The sequence below is a fragment of the Papio anubis genome, chromosome 2 (genome assembly GCF_008728515.1).
Source record: "Papio anubis isolate 15944 chromosome 2, Panubis1.0, whole genome shotgun sequence".
NCBI classification, from domain to species: domain Eukaryota; kingdom Metazoa; phylum Chordata; class Mammalia; order Primates; family Cercopithecidae; genus Papio; species Papio anubis.
The window spans coordinates 44,769,043-44,787,006 of record NC_044977.1 but is presented as its reverse complement, the minus strand read 5'-3'; the positions used below and the strand labels follow the sequence as shown (position 1 = coordinate 44,787,006).

General features: G+C 44.3%; 1 protein-coding gene across 3 annotated transcripts in view; it reads left to right on the top strand.

The window, feature by feature from the left end:
* The window catches only part of HEG1 (heart development protein with EGF like domains 1), an 89,279-nt gene extending 74,740 nt beyond the window's left edge, over positions 1 to 14,539 (top strand). For all 3 annotated transcript variants that reach the window (XM_021934137.2, XM_009200144.3, XM_021934138.2), the window contains 3 exons: positions 2,321 to 2,408; positions 6,369 to 6,543; positions 9,465 to 14,539. In XM_021934137.2, coding sequence (XP_021789829.2) covers positions 2,321 to 2,408; positions 6,369 to 6,543; positions 9,465 to 9,614 — 413 coding nt within the window. In that variant the 3' untranslated portion in view covers positions 9,615 to 14,539. The remainder of the gene's footprint in view (positions 1 to 2,320; positions 2,409 to 6,368; positions 6,544 to 9,464) is intronic.
* The last annotated feature ends 3,425 nt before the right edge of the window (positions 14,540 to 17,964 follow it).

The following is a 17,964-nucleotide window of genomic DNA, read 5'->3' as shown; positions in this document are numbered from 1 at the left end:
TTAGACAAAACTGCTTGTTTCAAACAGGAACCTGCCACAGCTGCAGCCACTTGCAAGGGTCACTTCTAAAATGGATACTTACTTCTTTTGTTGGAAATGAGAAAATTTAACTTGGTGTGGAAGGATAAGCAGGAGCTAGACTCTGGTCTTTAGGAAAAAAGGGAGCACGGAGGGTTTTTTAAAGCAGGGAAATGGCAAGATCAGATTTGCTTTCTGTAGTGAGTGGACAAGACTGGGCACAGGTAGATGCGTTGGGAAGCAGCTACAGTTGTCCAGACAAGGGATGATGGTAGCTCAGAGCCATGATGGGGGAGATGAAGAAAAGTGGATAAATTCAAGACGTTTGTTTTCTGTCTTCACTTTTGTTAAAAAAGAAACTTTCAAATATATGTGTTGGGAGGTAAGGAAGAGAATGTGTTTATTCTGTGGCTTGGCTTTGTTTCCTGTGTATCTTAATACTGACAGTTTTTGTATCCTAATACTGATGGTTTTACATAATAGTCAGGTTTCTATGCTATTTATTTAAATAAAAGGATAGGTAAATTGTTGCATGGCTTGTATTTGCTCACAGTCTGCCTGCTGCCTGTCTTCACTCTCAACCAGCACCTAGTGCTCTGGGAGCTTGGTGAGGAGGGGAGGAGCGTGTCAGCCCTGTACCTCATCCTTGTTTACAAGGACAAGAGAGCATGAGACCCTAGACAGCATGGCTCCAATCTTAATTTACTATCGAGAATCCGGCTACTGGTGTTTCATCCTGGATCCTACAACTAGAGAACACAATTTTCATTGTATTTCCACAACCAAAAAATCAACCGGAATATTTAATAGAAGTTATTGAATATATGATTTTGCCAGAAATACGTAGATATAAAAGCAACTAAAGCTTTTAATATTGCTTTCTACATATGATATGTACTTGCTTAATCACTGCTAATTTCTGGTAATTAAATTTGATGTGTATTTATTGAGGAGCTACTCAGTCCCTAGCATGATTGATGCAGTGATTCCCAGACTCTGGACTTAACTGATCAGTAATGTTCCTTATAAAATTGGGGAGTCTAACCTAGGGTTGCCTCTTTTTTATTTTATGAAGTAAAAATCTAGAACTGAATCAAGAATTTTTAGGTCAGGCATGGTGGCTCAAGCCTGTAATCCCAGCACTTTGGGAAGCCAAGGCGGGCGGATCTTCTGAGGTTAGGAGTTCGAGATCAGCCTGGCCAACATTGTGAAACCCCATCTCTACTAAAAATACAAAAAAATTAGCAGAGCATGGTGGATGTGTCTGTAATCCAAGCTACTCGGGAGGCTGAGGCAGAAGAATCGCTTGAACCCAGGAGGCGGAGGTTCAGTGAACTGGGATCGCACGGTTGCACTCCAGCCTGGGCAACAAGAGCAAGACTCCGTCTAGGGAAAAAAAAAAAAAAAAAAGAATTTTTATATCTACTATTACCATTAACTCAAAAAATTAAACAACACCAAAGGGTGGGAAGTGGCCAAGAAAAGATTCTGCGTTATCTGCATTACTTTTTTATTTAGTTTTATTTTTTTGAGACAGAGTCTCACTGTATCGCCCAGGCTGGAGTGCAGTGGCGGGATCTCGGCTCACTGCAAGCTCCGCCTCCCAGTTTCACTCCATTCTCCTGCCTCAGCCTCCCAAGTAGCTGGGACTACAGGCGCCCGCCACCGCGCCTATAGTTTTTGTATTTTTAGTAGAGACGGGATTTCACCCTAGTCTGGATCTCCTGACCTTGTGATCCGCCCGCCTCGGCCTCCCAACGTGCTGGGATTACAGGCGTCAGCCACTGCACCCAGCCCAAAAAAGGGAGCTTTTTGGCCGGGCACGGTGGCTCACGCCTGTAATCCCAGCACGTTGGGAGGCCGAGGCGGGTGGATCACGAGGTCAGGAGATTGAGACCATCCTGGCTAACACGCTGAATCCCCGTCTCTACTAAAAATACAAAAAATTCGCCAGGTATGGTGGCAGGCACCTGTAGTCCCAGCTACTTGGGAGGCTGAGGCAGGAGAATGGCTTGAACCTGGGAGGCGGAGGTTGCAGTGAGCAGAGATCGCACCACTGCACTCCAGCCTGGGTGACAGGGTGAGACTCTGTCTCCAAAAAAAAAAAAAAAGAACCTTTCTCAATACGGAGAGGCTTGGAGATAGCCATTGAGGATCCCTTGCCAGAGAGCAGGGAGTTGTAGGCACGGGCACCTCTCAAGGCAGGGTGGCGACTGTAGAGTCAGGGGAGACCATTCTTGAGAACTCACTCATTCCTTCATTACCTCCAGCCAATCCGCCTTTTTGTTTGTTTTACGTTTAGCCTATCAGCTTATCACTGTGGTGATCGCAGCTGCCGGAGGTGGGCTCCTGCTCATCCTAGGCATCGCACTGATTGTTACCTGTTGCAGGTAAGTGATGAGAGTTCAGATTCCAGTCCTGTTCCTTTGCCTGTGCTATACAAGGGTCAGATTCTATTCTCTTACAGAATACTTGAGATGGTTCACAATATTAAATCGTAATGTGACTAACCCATTTTAATAAAAGGAAAAAGGGAATTCACGATAGTTGGTGCCTGTGAGGAAAAAGAAGGGTAGTAAATGAAACTTCATTTTCTTTATTAGAAAAGAATAGCTGAAAGCACAAGCAGGAAATGAGAAAGTAAATAAATTAGGCTTCATCAGAATTAAAAACTTTTATACTCTGAAGAACACTATCAAGAAAGTGAAAAGACAACCCATACTTGCAAATATGGATTGCATGAGAAAATACTTGCAAATTATATGTCTAATAAGGGACTTGTATCTAGAATATAGAAGGAACTCTTATAACTCAACAACCTAATTTTAAAAATGGACAAAAAACTTGAATAGACATTTCTTCAAAGAAGATATACAGATGGCCAGTAAGCACGTTGTCTTAGTCCATTTTGTGTTGCTGTAAAGGAATGCCTGAGGCTGCATATATTAGTCCATTTTCATACGGCTGATAAAGACATACCCAAGACTGGGCAATTTGCAAAAGAAAGAGGTTTAATGGACTTACAGTTCCTCATGGCTGGGGAAGCCTCACAATCATGGTGGAAGGCAAGGAGGAGCAAGATACATCTTACATAAATGCAGCAGGCAAAGAGAGAGAGCTTGTGCAGGGGATCTCCCCCTTATAGAACCATCAGATCTCATGAGACTCGTTTACTATCATGAGAACAGCATGGGAAAGACCCTCCCCCGTGATTCAGCCACCTCCCACCAGGTCCCTCCCGCAACACGTGGGAATTCAAGCTGAGATTTGGGTGGGGACACAGCCAAACCATATCACTGGGTAATTTCTCAAGAAAAAGGTTTATTTGGCTCACAATTCTGATGGTTGGAAAGTTTGAGACTGGGCATCTGCATCTGGTGAGGGCCTCAGGCTGCTTCCACTCCTGAAGGAAGATGAAGGGAGCCACCTGATGAGAAAGGAAGCAAGAGGTGGGGGACTGGGGGAGAGGTATCAGGCTCTTTTGAACAACCAGCTGTCCCAGGAAAGGCATTAGTCCTTTCATGAGAGATCTGCCCTCATGGCCCAAACACCTCCCTGTAGGCCCCATCCCCCAGCACCTCCACACTGGGGATTAAATTTCAGCATGAGACTGGGTGGGGACAAACCATATCCTGATCATAGCACACACAAAAGGATGGTCAACATCATTAGTCACCTAGGAAATGCAAATCGAAACCACCATGAGACACCACTTCACACCCACTAAGATGGCTATTAAAAACAAACAAAACCCCAGAAAATAGCAGCTGGGCACAGTGGCTCAGCCTGTAATCTCAGCACTTTGGGAGGTTGAGGCGGGTGGATCACTTCAGGTCAGGAGTCCGAGACCAGCCTGGCCAACATGGTGAAACCCCTGTCTGTACCAAAAATATAAAAAATTAGCCGGGCGTAGTGGTGGGCACCCGTAATTCCAGCTACTCGGGAGGCTGAGGCAGGAGAATTGCTTGAACCCGGGAGGCAGAAGTTGCCATGAGCTGAGATCATGCCACTGCACTCCAGCCTGGGCTACAGAGCCAGACTCCATCTCAAAAAAAAAAAAAAAAAAAAAAAGAAAAGAAAAAACCCAAAATAACAAGCACTGGTGAGGATGTGGAAAAATTAGAACCCCTGTACACTGCTGGTGGCAATGTAAAATGGTGCAGCTGCTTTGAAAAAGTCTGAAAGTTAAAGACAGAGTTACCATTTGACCCAGCACTTCCACTCTTAGGTATATCAAGAGAAGTGAAAAGGTGTACTCACACAAAAACTTTACATGAATGTTCACAGCAACATTATTTACAATAGCCAAAATGTGAAAACTCTACCAGTGTTTGTCAGTAGATAAACAAAATATGATGTATTTCTACAATGGAATATGATTCCAGCATAAAATGAATGAAGTACTGATACATACTATAACAGGGGTGAACCTTGAAAATATGCTAAGTGAAACAAGCCAGTCCCAAAAGACCACCTATTGTGTGATTCTATTTGTATGACTCATCTGAAATAGGCAAATCTAATAGAGTTGGAAAGTAGATTAATCGTTGTCTAGGGCCAGGGTCGTGGGAAAAAGGGGAGAATTGGAAGATGGTGGCTAGGGGATATGGAGTTTCTTCTTGGGGTGATGAAACTGTTCTAAAATTGTGATGATGGTTGCACAAGTCTGAATATGCTAGAAACCATTAAATGAGTGAATTGTATGACATGTGAACGGTTTCTCTGTAAAGCTATATACAGAGAGAAAGAGAAGCAGACAAAGAAAGATGAAATATTTTTGCAGTAGAGAGGTTGTAGCAGCAATGTGGAATGCTTTGGGCTTCCTGGAAGCCATTGAGATTGGGTTGCTATTGGAAAAAGAAGGGAGAGGAGGAAATTGATTCCCCTTCTCCATGATGATCTATTCAGATAGGGGAAAATTACTACCTCTGACTTAGATGATAATAATGGCAGGAATTATCTAGATGTAACAGATGAGGGGAACCTCCCAAAATAGCTAGTTATCTTTTCTACCGCTGACATAAAGGACATTTTAAGATATCCTCTGTCTCCAAAAAGGCAGCAGAGAGCAATGTGCTCTAACTACCCAACTAGGAATGCAGGCCTTATGGTATAGCCTTTGCCTGTCATTTTCCAAATTGCTAGCAAATCATCAAGGATAAACCATATGAGTGGAAATAAACTTCAGGGGATGAGACTAGGAATGGTTACCTAGAGGGACATAACCTGAGCACTCAAGGGACAGAAGTCTCATATCTGCTATGTGTTCTGTACTATATGGTGTACCCATTTGGGGAAGGAGCCTGTACCTGCTGGCTCCTGAGAAGAGAAGATAGTTGCGCATGAGTATATCTTTGTCTGAGCCCAGGTACCCCACCCACCAGGAAGCAACGCAGTGCCAGGTCTGTTCCCAACTTCCACAAAGAGCCAGCACCTAAGCCACACGCTGGGCATTCGGTTTTATGACCCGAGTCACTTTATGCCTTCCCTGGAAAACTTATTTGTAGATTAAGTGAGGTAGAAAGAAAAGACTTCGGATTATCCTATCAGTGACAAATATAATTTAAAACTTCTGGTCCTGGGCCGGTTAGACAGGTGAAGAACACAGATTCCAACAATTTGCCATCAGTGAAATCTCACAAATAGCGTTTCTCTAACCTGCTGAAGTGAGAATTGTACAGGTATATAAATAGGTGGACTTTTTCATAAACAAACCGTTCTGTTTTTATGACTTGTGAAATATTTGCTTCTTGTAGTAGAAAGAGCACTGCCCAGAGAGTTGGAGGCTTGAATTCTAGTTCCAAGCCTTCTAGTAGTAAAAGGTGACCAAGAGGACAAGTCAGGTCTCTTTACTGAGCTGGAGCTGCCGTATCCTATCCCCAGAGCTCCTGCTTCAGTCAATCTGGGGGACACCCAGACTCTTCATGTAAATTCTGATGTTTGGGCAGCTCGGGATCCACTGGACTAGAATGAGTCTAAGGGCCCCTCTGGCTCCAGCATTCTGTGAATTTATGACCCTTGTTTTCCTGGCCACCCCCAAGACACAGTAATCTCTGTCCTGTAGAAGAGTCTAGATCTGCTCTGTTGCCACTGTTTTTGTCCCCCTACCCCTGATAATCTGGTCCTTTGGGATTGGAAGACTTTTTGCATCTTTTTTTGCACCTAACTGCATATTTACTTGTTGTAGGCAAATACCAAATAAAACAATACTAATAATACTCAGCGGGCAGCTACAAAGAAATATAATGGTAGCTTTCAGTTGAATTTACATTATAAAATCATAGTTGGTGCTTTCACAGATATCACTTCCTTACAGAATTGAGCTTTACAAATATTTTTGTATCCCACAGAAAGAATAAAAACGACATAAGCAAACTCATCTTCAAAAGTGGAGATTTCCAAATGTCCCCATATGCTGAATACCCCAAAAATCCTCGCTCACAGGAATGGGGCCGAGAAGCTATTGAAATGCATGAGAATGGAAGTACCAAAAACCTCCTCCAGATGACGGATGTGTACTACTCGGTATGTATTCCTGTGTCAGGATGACCCCAGGGCCCCTGGTTCCTCTGAGAAGTAAAATAATTCTGTTTTGTTGTAGTAAAAGCATTACAGTTAGTTAAGGGTTAAAGAGTAGTGGCATGTACCTCTGATTTGCTATTCAGTTTACCTGCAGTCTATTTGCATGGTACTTATCAGTGTTGCTATGAAGGATATTTCCATAAAGCACATTATATTTATGTGGTTGTAACAGTAACCTTCTTGTTACTAAACTTGCTTTTAAGTTATAGGAATGGAAACTGAAAGGTAGAGCAAGAATTTGGTGATATTTAGGCTTTGGCCCTTTCATTTTTATCTCCTGTCTGCCATGCTTACCTTGTGTGGTTAAGTATTTAAAACTAGAGGATTGGTGGCTGGGTACAGTGGCTCACACTTGTAATCCCTGCACTTTGGGAGGCCAAGGTGGGAGGATCTTGTGAGTCCAGGAGTTTGAGACCAGTCTAGGCAACATGGTGAAACCATGTCTCTACAGAAACCACGCTCATCTCTACAAAAAGCCTGGCATGGTGGTGCTTGCCTGTGGTTCCAGCTACTTGAGAAGCTAAGATGAGAGGATTGCTTGAGTCGGGGAGGTGGAGGTTGCAGTGAGCTGAGATTGCACCACTGCACTCCAGCCTGGGCAACAGAGTGAGATCCTATCTCGAAATAATAATAATAATAATAATAATAATAATAATAATAATAATAATAAAATAAACAACCAAAAAAACCAACTAGGGGATGGGGAAAAGGTATAAAGAGAACAACAATTCAATGTCATCCTCAACAAGCACTTCTCAGGTTTAGAATATTGTATACTCAGTAGGCCTTTAATAATTTGCTATGTCCAGCCTGGACTGCATCATTTGGAAAGGTAGGAGACAACCTTGAACTCTTGCTGCTTCTCTCCCACGTTGAATTTAACCTGTGTCATATTCCTGTAAACTGTTCAGCTCATTTCATATCACTGTATCAACCATAAAGCAAACATTAACAGGCTTATCTGAGCTGAAAAGTAAATGGTTATCAGGTGACTTCTCGTGCCATGTGCAGCTGTTTGAGGAATAGCAATAAATGTGAAACCTTGCCCCATGGGGACTTAATGGTGTTAGACAATCTTGTTACAGAAACCGTAATCCCTCTGGGTTGCTGTGGGAATTAACCATGAGGATTCAGACTTTGGATGGGAGGGACAAGTTTGTTCATGCTAAGGAGCTGTTTATTTCCGTGGACTCTTTTTGAAAATTTTGAACCTAAAGGAAGAACAAAAAGTTATAAATAAGGATAAAAACATAAAGAGATACAAACTTAGCTCTAGCGAAAATATTCCCATTAATATTTCTGCATAGGGCTTTGTTTCTGTGTTCATCAGGAAAGTCCTTTTCCTTTACTAACTGAAGCCATAACTGAGCAGGTATTTTACCCCAGTGTGTCCCCACACTGACATCCTTTGCTCAGGACCCCTCAGCCCCAGCACGTTACAATAACCAGCAACAAACAGGCCTGTGGCATCATAGGAACCAACTTCACTGCATGTTTCCATGGTATTAAAGAGTTGCCTTAAATAAATATAGTCAAGAATGTAAATGAACCCCATTTTTATTCCAAAAATAGCAGGCTGGCCAGGCACGGTGGCTCATGCCTGTAATCCCTGTAATCACTTTGGGAGGCCAAGGTGTGGGGATTGCTTGACCCCAGGAGTTCAAGACCAGCCTGGGCAACATGGTGAGCCCCTGTCTCTACAGATTTTTTTTTTTTTTTTTAATTAGCCAGGCATGGTGGTGGACCCCTGTAGTCCCAGCTACTCAGGAGGCTAAGGCAGGAGGATCACTTAAACCCAGGAGGTCAAGGCTACAGTGAACAGTGTTTGTGCCATCGCACTCCAGGCTGGGCAACAGAGCAAGACCCTGTCTCAAAGAGAAAAAAAAAAGGCCGGGCACAGTGGCTCATGCCTGTAATCCCAGCACTTTGGAAGGCCGAGGCGGGCGGATCACGAGGTCAAGAGATCGAGACCATCCTGGCTAACACGGTGAAACCCCGTCTCTACTAAAAATGCAAAAATTAGCTGGGCTTGGTAGTGTGTGCCTGTAGCCCAGCTACTCGGGAGGCTGAGGCAGGAGAATCACTCGAACCCAGGAGGCAGAAGTTGCAGTGAGCCAAGATCGCGCCTCTGCACTCCAGCCTGGCGACAGAGTGAGAATCCATCTTAAAAAAAGAAAGAGAAAGAAAAAGAAAAGAAAAGAAAGAAAGAGAGGGAAAGGTAAAAAAAAGAAAGAAAGAAAAAGAAAAGAAAGGGGAAGAGAAGAGTAGAGAAAAAAGAAAAGAGCTGGCTGAGCAGTCTGTAGAGGCAGAGCCTAAGCTTAGGGCATGAAACTGTCACCTGGGTAGACAAGCTGTTCCGCACAGTGGGCTCAGGTGTCGTCCAGGCGATTCCCACACTGGGCTCTCCTGCGACTCATTTATGATACACAGTAGCTCGTATTTTATTTCTGCCAAGAAATAATTTACCTTTGGTGCTACTATGAAGGCCTCCTCAAAGTAGCCCCTCTTATTCCCAGAGAGCCTTTTTTTGAGATCAAACTGTTCACTTGAGGATTGCTGTTGGCCTCCTGGTTTGGGGTCCTAACTCCACCTGCAACTAGGTGGTCGTAGGACTTTACAAAGGTCATTTCCTCCAGTTGCATTAGTCGCCTTCTGCATGGTGGCAGGGACAGGAAAGATTTAAAGCGGGTTGTGCTCCAGAGAGAAAGACACTTTAAAAAAATTAGAAATAATCAGTAGAACCACATCATACAGAATAAACCCAGATCTTTTCCTACATTGGTCTAAAATCATTGGGATATAACACTGTAATTTAAACCCAAGAAAGATAAATTGACTTTTCTTCTTTTCTCTTTGGCCACCAGCCCACAAGTGTAAGGAATCCAGAACTTGAACGAAACGGACTCTACCCGGCCTACACTGGACTGCCAGGATCACGGCATTCTTGCATTTTCCCCGGACAGTATAACCCGTCTTTCATCAGTGATGAAAGCAGAAGAAGAGACTACTTTTAAGTCCAGGAGAGAGAGGGACTCGTTGCTCTGAGCCAGTCGCCTGGGACCTCTGACTCAGAGGACCGCACCAGGAGGCTGCGCTCAGGATTTGTCGGAGCCACGCTGAGTGGCAAGCAGGAAGAGGGACAGGCATGCGGGGCGTGACCACAGTGGAGGGGACAGGTGGATGTGGAACCACAGGCTGCTCATTCGGCACCTTTGTTGTTACTGTGAACGTGAATGTGGGCCAGTATCAAGAGAGTCTCTCTGAGTGACTGCACCATGGCACTGGCACCAGGGCGACTATTAGCCAGGGCAGACCACTAGACATCAGTGCAGGGACCTGGTTTTCCCTTCATTTGCACTTTAGTAAATTGGATGGGAGGTTTCCTTTTGGATCTGTTTCAAGACTGTTCCAGAAAGAAGGCTTCCTTTCCTGAGACACTTCCATAGGCAGCAATTTGGTGATTCATTTGCAGCAAAATACTGGCTTGTTAATTATTTTCCTGCCCAGAGCCTGTGTGCTAAACAACAGATGAGGATGAGCGTACCACTAAAGTCTGAAGATGTCGCCGCTGAATGGACAGTGTTTTCATATGTTTCTAGGTTGTCTTATGCTACAGTTTCCAAGCCAACCCCCACAATGAGGAAATGTGTGAGGCACAGCACACAATTGCAATGTGTTTTTTTTAAGTCAAGGTGACACATTTATTTAAGATTTTTTTTTAATCTCTTTGCAGTTAAATCTCACTTTTTCAAACAAGCCTGGATCAAGGCAAAACAAATTACATTTGGTTTCAGCTGGAGGCTCTGCAGGCCAATTGCAGGCAGGGGGGCATTTTTCATCCATGAGGGTCCAGCCTGGGGCCTGGGACTCTGACCACCATCGTGGAGGCCAGAGGCAGCTGTGTAAGGAGGAGAAATGTCAAACTGAATGCAGGTTTCACCACTCTGGGAAAGTAGCTTGATGAGCCCCTGCAGCTGGATGTGTTTAGAGGGACGGGCTGAATAGGCAGGTTAGATTTCCTGCATCGACAGTGCTTTGGGAAGCTGCGTGGATTCCTGAGGAAGAACAGGGAGCCGAGATGGAGCCACATGTGAGTTTGCTCACCTGCTACTGCAGCACTTTGTACCCAGAATCTCGTCCACAAACCCCATGTAAACTTTCAACCACTCAAAGCTGTTTATTCGGCTGAAGAAATAACTATTTTTTTTCTCACCCAGTCATTTGTACCTCTTTATATGGCTGTGTCGCACCCTCCAGAAATGTGGTTCTGCTTCCAGTCAGTGTGGGAGAACTGAAGACTTCCGGTTGGTCGAGGAAGTGAGGGTTGACCTTCGGGAAGGAAGTTCCACTCGTCTTATTTATTATGCCTGTGACGTGGGTCCTGCCAGGGAGACATCCAGTACTCGGTGTCTTTAATTGCCACCTGTGGAACTGTCTGTTGGCCTGCTTTGGGGCATCGTGGTTGTGGATGAAGTGAAGGGATACAGAGGTAAAAGAATTGTCTCCACCCTGAGGCGGGGAGCGCCGCAGCACACACATTTCTGGAAATGGTACAGCCACTGGGACAGTTCTGCCCCGGGCATGGTTGTTTCTTCAAGGTCCTCTAAATATAATCCCTATTCTTACATAATCCTTGGCCCTGATGGTTTTAAGCGTGAACTCCTGTGTCCCGTGGTCTCCACCACTCACCATCACCCTGCTGTAGCAAGAGCCCTAGTTAGGGGAGGTGCATTTTAGTAGTTAAATTGCACTCATCCATGAGATAAATCAAAGGAGAACTGCTTTTATCAGTGGAGGCTAACCTAAAATTTCAAAGTATCGCCTTTTTGAAATCTTGGGCCTTGCCTCTCTCTCTCTCTGTAGAACCAGTGGCCCTTTGTGGCTCACAGCCTCGCACCTAACTGGAGAGCTCCGAGCTCCTGCAGCTCACCTGAGCCCACAGACTTGGCTTCTTGGCTCCTTCCACAGCATGCCTGCTCATCCCCAGGACCCGCAGCTGTGGGAAGAGCCATGCAGGGAGGCTATTCCCAGGCACACACTCCTGCTGCCTTCAGCTGACATCACAGCTGACAAATCATCTCCTCTATCGGAGCCAGAAACCTTCAGCTCCACAAAATGAAGTGTTCTGTCCCAAAAGCATTCTTGGGAAGAATCCCAACATCCAGAAAACGGTGTCCTGTGAGTTCCAAGAATGCTGCTTCTTCATGGGTTTCTTCCGTATGGAGTGGATTATTTATTTTGTTGTTTTAACTGAGAAAAAAAGGAGGCACCCACAAGGTTGAGTTCACACCGTCTCCACAGTTTCCAGGAGGCGTGTGGGGGTGGGGAAGGCACCTCCAGAGCATGAGGCTCTAAGGGGACATGAATAAAGCATGGCTGTGAGCCTGTGAGGAAGGGAGGGCCAGCTGCACTCCTGCATGGGGTTCCTAGCTGCAGAAAGGTCCTGCCTAGGCCGAGGGGAAACACCCGGTAGCAGAAGAGGCCTGGATGCACACTTGGCACACCAAGGCTCTCCGTCCAGACACTGCTCCATGTCAGCCCCTGCAGCTGGGGTGTGTGATTCACGTGCACAGATGCCACAATCCTGCAGCAATATCCCACAGCTGGGGGAAGGTGAGAGGACGGGGCAAGTGATGTGTAACTGCTCAAATGATGCTTAAACCTCTGTAGAGCAGAGCCGGGCGCAGGGCATCTGTGTGTCCTATCACACACTGCAGCAGGGAAGGGTGGCTGGCTGGCTCCCTGGCATCAGTGGTTTGGTTTAAGCTCCAGAGGGTCTTATTGCATTGTCTTTTCCTCTGCCCCTTGAGCCAGCCCAAGGCCCTGGAGTCTGTGTCTTTAGGCAGATGAACTGACATGCTCCTACCATGACCAGGCTCTGGGCAAGGCTCCTCACAGCATCCTCGAGAGGTGGGCATGGAAGTGCCCATTTCTCAGATACAGAAGCCTTCAGAGAGGATACATAGCTTGCCTTGTAGAAGCAGGACTGAAATCCTTGTCTGCCTGACTCCCCCAGCTGCTCTGCCCACTGTAGCCCCTGCCTCACTGTCCTGGCACACCCGTCACCATCCTGTGTACCTTAAATATCAAAAAGGGCAAGGGAGAAAGGGCTTTTAAAATAAGTTTCTTTTAAGGAACCTTAATATTATTTTTAAGGAGTAACCAAACTAATGATATGAAATTCAAAAAAAAAAAAATGCTGAATACCCTTTTGAAAATGTGCTTTCAGATTGGCTTTTACATATCTTTCTTAGACACTTGTCATTAAGAAAATAGTGGCTGGCTTGTGCTCAGCAAGAAGCACACCGGCACATGGCTTTGGTATAGGAAGTGTAAGGCGAGGACCTGGGTTTCTGACAAGTGCAGTCAGACATACACATCCATCTGAAAGCTGCTTGCCGTGTTCCCATGGTAAGGCCATGGCTCCCACCTACTGGAAGCATATTTTTGTGAACTGTTTTCAGAATTGGGAACATATTCAGTGGAATGTCTTAAACGCTGACACATCTTCCTCCTTTGAGGGGAAGTATATTTTCAGAAGCAGCTAAGTCATTTAGAGCCAAAATTGCTGATAGGTGGTTCAGTCAAGCTGGCTGATGGCATCTGAGGTCAAAAACTTCAAGATGTGATGATTGAGTTCTTAAAGAGGTAACTCTTAAAGTGGGCCCAAGGCAGAAGGCAGCATCTTTGGACTCCTAGGCTGGATGGCTAGCCAAGAATATGCCGTTGAAGGATGACACCTATTCAGATGTGAAAGTTCCCAGAGCAGGCACCTTTGGGTCACCCACCTCGCATGGCTTTTGATGCTTGTGTGAAACTGTGTTGGCCCCTGGTGAAGTGCCCGGGTATCCTGTAAGCCGATTTAACTCTGCCTGAAGAAGAGGAGCTGTCCAGTCCAGTTGCCCTTGGCTAAGTTTAGCCTAACACACCCAAAACTAGGGTTTTGACCCATAGTTCTAAAATATACCAATTTTAAGACTACAGCACTTCTTTGGAAAGAGGAAGAACGCAAAGTTCAGTATTTCAATATTTTGTATTTTACTTGAAATTACCCCTAGTATCATCTTTTTTTTCCTATCTGAAAGCTTTTGTGTGGATGAGAAGGGACATTTCATTTCCTTCCTTAACAAAGTGTCATTCTGAGGTTCTCATGTGTGTTTTTGGAAACAGAGATACTGGTTTTGTAGAGTTTGCCTTTGGGTATGTTTTCTTTTTTCTTTTTCTTAAATCTCCAAGGAAGAGAACTGGCTAAAATAGTAGGAACATGAAAGTATTAAATGCCAATTAATTGTTGTAGTAAAGTATCCTCAGTAGCGTTACACTCCATCATATCTGGACCCTGTGAAACCAAAGGGGACCATTTAGGTCTAAAAAGAGACAGGTCTGAGACTGGGTCTGTCACCTGGGCATTTTCAAAGAGGACATTTTGAAGAATTTGCATATTCTGATTTTTAAATTGCACTTAACCATACTTCATTACAGATTTTTTGGGTAGGGAGGATGGGATAGGCCAGGGATGGGATGGAATCAGTTCTGCCTCGGAAACTAATCCGACTCATTTACCTTTCTTTATTAACCTTGGCCTGTCCTAAAAAGAGAATGACTATTTCATCATGAGTTGCTCTGAGTTTTGTTAATGTTTGTGTTGGTGGATTGATGGTTAAATGAAGCATGTAGCTGGAATATGAACTTTTGGAGTTTTCATGTTGTCCTGGATTTCTCTTTGTAAACCTTTAAACCTTAGCCCCTGATTGATTGTGTTAAACCTATTATGAGAATGTTATTTAAAGTTGTATTATAATTGCAACCTCCACTAATTATTCAGTACTGTAGCAGCAAAGTATTATTTGTAAGAATTTGGTTATTTTTATACTTATATCCACTATAAGTCTGGCGTTCTAGTCAGCAAAATGATGCAATAAAATTAATATCATTTTCATTGTGTGTTTTCCTCTTACAAACAAGAAAACCAGACTAGAATGCAACAGTTACTTTACAGGAGGGCATCACTTAAGCAATGAAACAGTTGTACAGTGAACTTCCACATGGCAAATGTGGAGGCTGAGTCATTTCTATATTCTCAGTGCCCAGCACGGGGGAAGTACACTTTTGATGATGGATGGATAGATGGATGGATGGATGGAGGGAGGGAGGGAGGGACAAACAGACCTAAATGGCAGAAAGCCAAACTTAGATATCACATCTGCTTTTATTTATGTGAATTGGAGAGCATAAGTGACCAATTCAGAAACTTACAATTTCCTCCTCAATGTCTCCCACTACACCTTCCATGCCAACTCTTCATGGGTTGGAGGAGAGAGGGGAAAGTAAGCCTTTGTGTGCTCTGGTGGGGAGAATCTGCAGAACTTTAAGATAGTGGGCCATGGACCTTACACTCATGGTGGCCGAGGGATGTGGCTCCCTGTCTAGATACACATTCGTGAATGAATTGCTTCCTTGGATACCTTGCAGGTCGGGGATGATGAGCCTCTCATATGCTTTATGGCAAAAACCTTGGCACTGGGGGAGGCCAATAATGGCAGTTTGGGGCATGAAGGTGACCTTTTGGCAGGTTGGATCAGGGCTACGGCTTTCCAGATGAATGGAGGTGGCCAGTAGCGCTCTCCTCTCCCAAGCCAGCCCCACCCACTCAGCTCTCCAAGCCCCACAGCTCACAATCCCAGCTGAGGTCTGAGCAGGAACCCAGGACTGACCCCTTTCTTGCTCCCACTCAGCTTAGGCAGACTTATAAACATCACATCATTTTCAGACTTTCTCTCCTCTCATACTAGTTTTTTTTTTTTGTATTTTATTTTTTTAATTGTATATATTTAAGGTATACAGCATGGTGTTTTAATATACACAGTGAAATGGCTATTATAGTCAAGCAAATTATTATATCGTGTGTGTGTGTGTGTGTGTGTGTGTGTGTGTGTTAAGAGCACCCGAAATCTATTCTCTTAGCAAATTTTCAGTATACAACACAGTATTACTAACTGTGGTACTCAGACCATACATTAGATCTCGAGGCTGATTCATCTTACATAACTGCACGTATGTACCCTTTGATCTATTTCTTCCCATTTCTGTACTCTCCCACCGTTCCACTCTCTGTTTCTATGAGTTCACCTTGTTTCTAGATTCCACATGGAAGTGAGATCATTCAGTGTTTGTCTTTCTGAGCCTGGCTGACTTCACTTGATAATGTCCTCCAGGTTCCTTGTTGCCCACATTGTTGCAAATGGCAGGATCTCTGTTTTTAATACTGAATAGTATTCCACATGTGGTAATATACGCCACAGTTTCTTTATCCATTCATCAGTTGATAGGTACTTATGTTGTTTCCATATTTTGGCTATTGTGAATAATGCTGCACCCTGGTAATTGTTGTGAACCTAAAATGGAAGGAACTTCTGCTGTGCACGATAAGCTGGCCTGAGTGCTTATCCTGCTTGTGCCACTGACCTGGCAACACAGAACCTCCACCTCAGGCTTTGATTGCCAGCAAATAAAGAGCCAAAAAGTGGTTTTAGACTGTTGGGCTAAACCTCAGCAATGCGCAATGAGCCATTTTCCGGTTGCTTGGGAAGTCAAAGGTAAGGGGCACAATGCGTAGATCACACAGGTCAGAGTCCTCTCCCATACTGGATATTGAACGGCTGTGGCAGCTTTCAGTTCCTAGGGCTGGATTGTGGTAGCCCCTTGGCACAGTGAGCAGGAATTTCAGGTCAGAAAGATAAAAAGATGCCAGGCATAAAGGTATTTATGTTGATGTGTATTGACCCCATGCATACTTGCAGCACCATCAACTGGTACAAGACACTCTCCAGCCATTTTGTGGCTGTTTTCTCAGATCATGACATCAGGCCTAAGAGGCTGCCCAGTTCTTTGACCCTCAGTGTCCTGATCAGTAAAGTGGGGATAATAATCTTTGCCTCACAGAGTTACCATGAGGGTTAAAGGGGAGAATTCATTAGGAAAACACGATGAGTGTCTCCTATGATTTCAATACAAATCAACATAAATATCGTTACTCCTGGGATCTTTTTATCTTTCTGACCTGTAGTTCCTGCTCATTGTGCCAAGTGGCTACCACAATCCAGCCCTAGGAATTGAAAACTATGAAGAAATAGCACATTGGTTCTCTTCAATAGGGCCCTCCTGTTACCAAAAGAAGAAAAGATGACACTTTGGGAAGCCGAAGTGGGAGAATCGCTTGAAGCCCGGAGTTCAAGACACCAGCCTGGACAACAAAGCAAGACCCTGTCTCTACAATTTTTTTTTTTTTTTTTAATTGACCAGCCATGGTGGCTCATGCCTGTAGTCTCAGTACTCAGGAGTCTGAGGCTGGAGGATCACTTGAGCCCAGGAGTTCAAGGCTGCAGTGAGTTAGGATCAAGCCACTGTACTCCAGCTTGGGTGACAGAGTAAGACACCACCACCGCCAACAAAACAATAACAACAACAAAGTAGAGGAAAGACAGTTGCAGAATTGAATGTCCTGTCCATACTGATATGCTAGTAACTGCCCCTAAAGACCTTGGACTTGTAGTCAAAGTGTTCTCATCATCTCCCCTTTACTCCTTCTCCAACCTGTTTCCTGTGTCATGAAGGGATTAATGAGCTCAAAATCATAAATCCTGTGGGGATAGGAACCAATCCTATCCTTATTAAATACTATCTGCTCAGTGCCTGGCACTCAGTTGGCATTCACTAAAATAAAGAACGAGTGAGTGGGCAGACTGATCAGCCAACAAAACAAATAAATCACGACAATTAAAGATTCTGGAGTTCTAGCTCCTCTAGTAGCTGCAGGCCGATGACTGGCTGATGGTGGAAAAATATATAGCTATGACATATCACTGAACAGGAGCACTTAGCAAAGATCTCTTGTAGCAAAGCCCAGGCAAACATTTGTGGAGGAAAGACTTTTAAAACACACTAGAAAGTCCTTTCCCTGGGGAATTGTGGAAGTGTGCAACAGAATCTCACTCGGCAATTTAAAGGAACAAAGTACTACAACAGGCAACGACATAGATGAATCTCAAAGTATTGTGCTAAGTGAAAAAAGCTGGACACAAAAAGTCTCAAAGCAGTGTGCTAAGTGAAAAAAGCTGGACACAAAAAGGACACAAAAGGCTTTTCCATTTACATTGCATTTTGGAAAAGATAAAACTATAGGAACTGATTGCCTGGAGGTAGAGAAGGAGATTTCTGCTATTTACCAAATATGTCCAGCTTTCTTCCTTCCAGGCACATGGTAGGATGCACTTTTCTACCCCTTTGAAATGTGGCCACGTGAATCGCTTTGACCAAAGAAATGTAGATGGGAGTGAAATGTGTCACTTCTGGGAAGATGCTTTT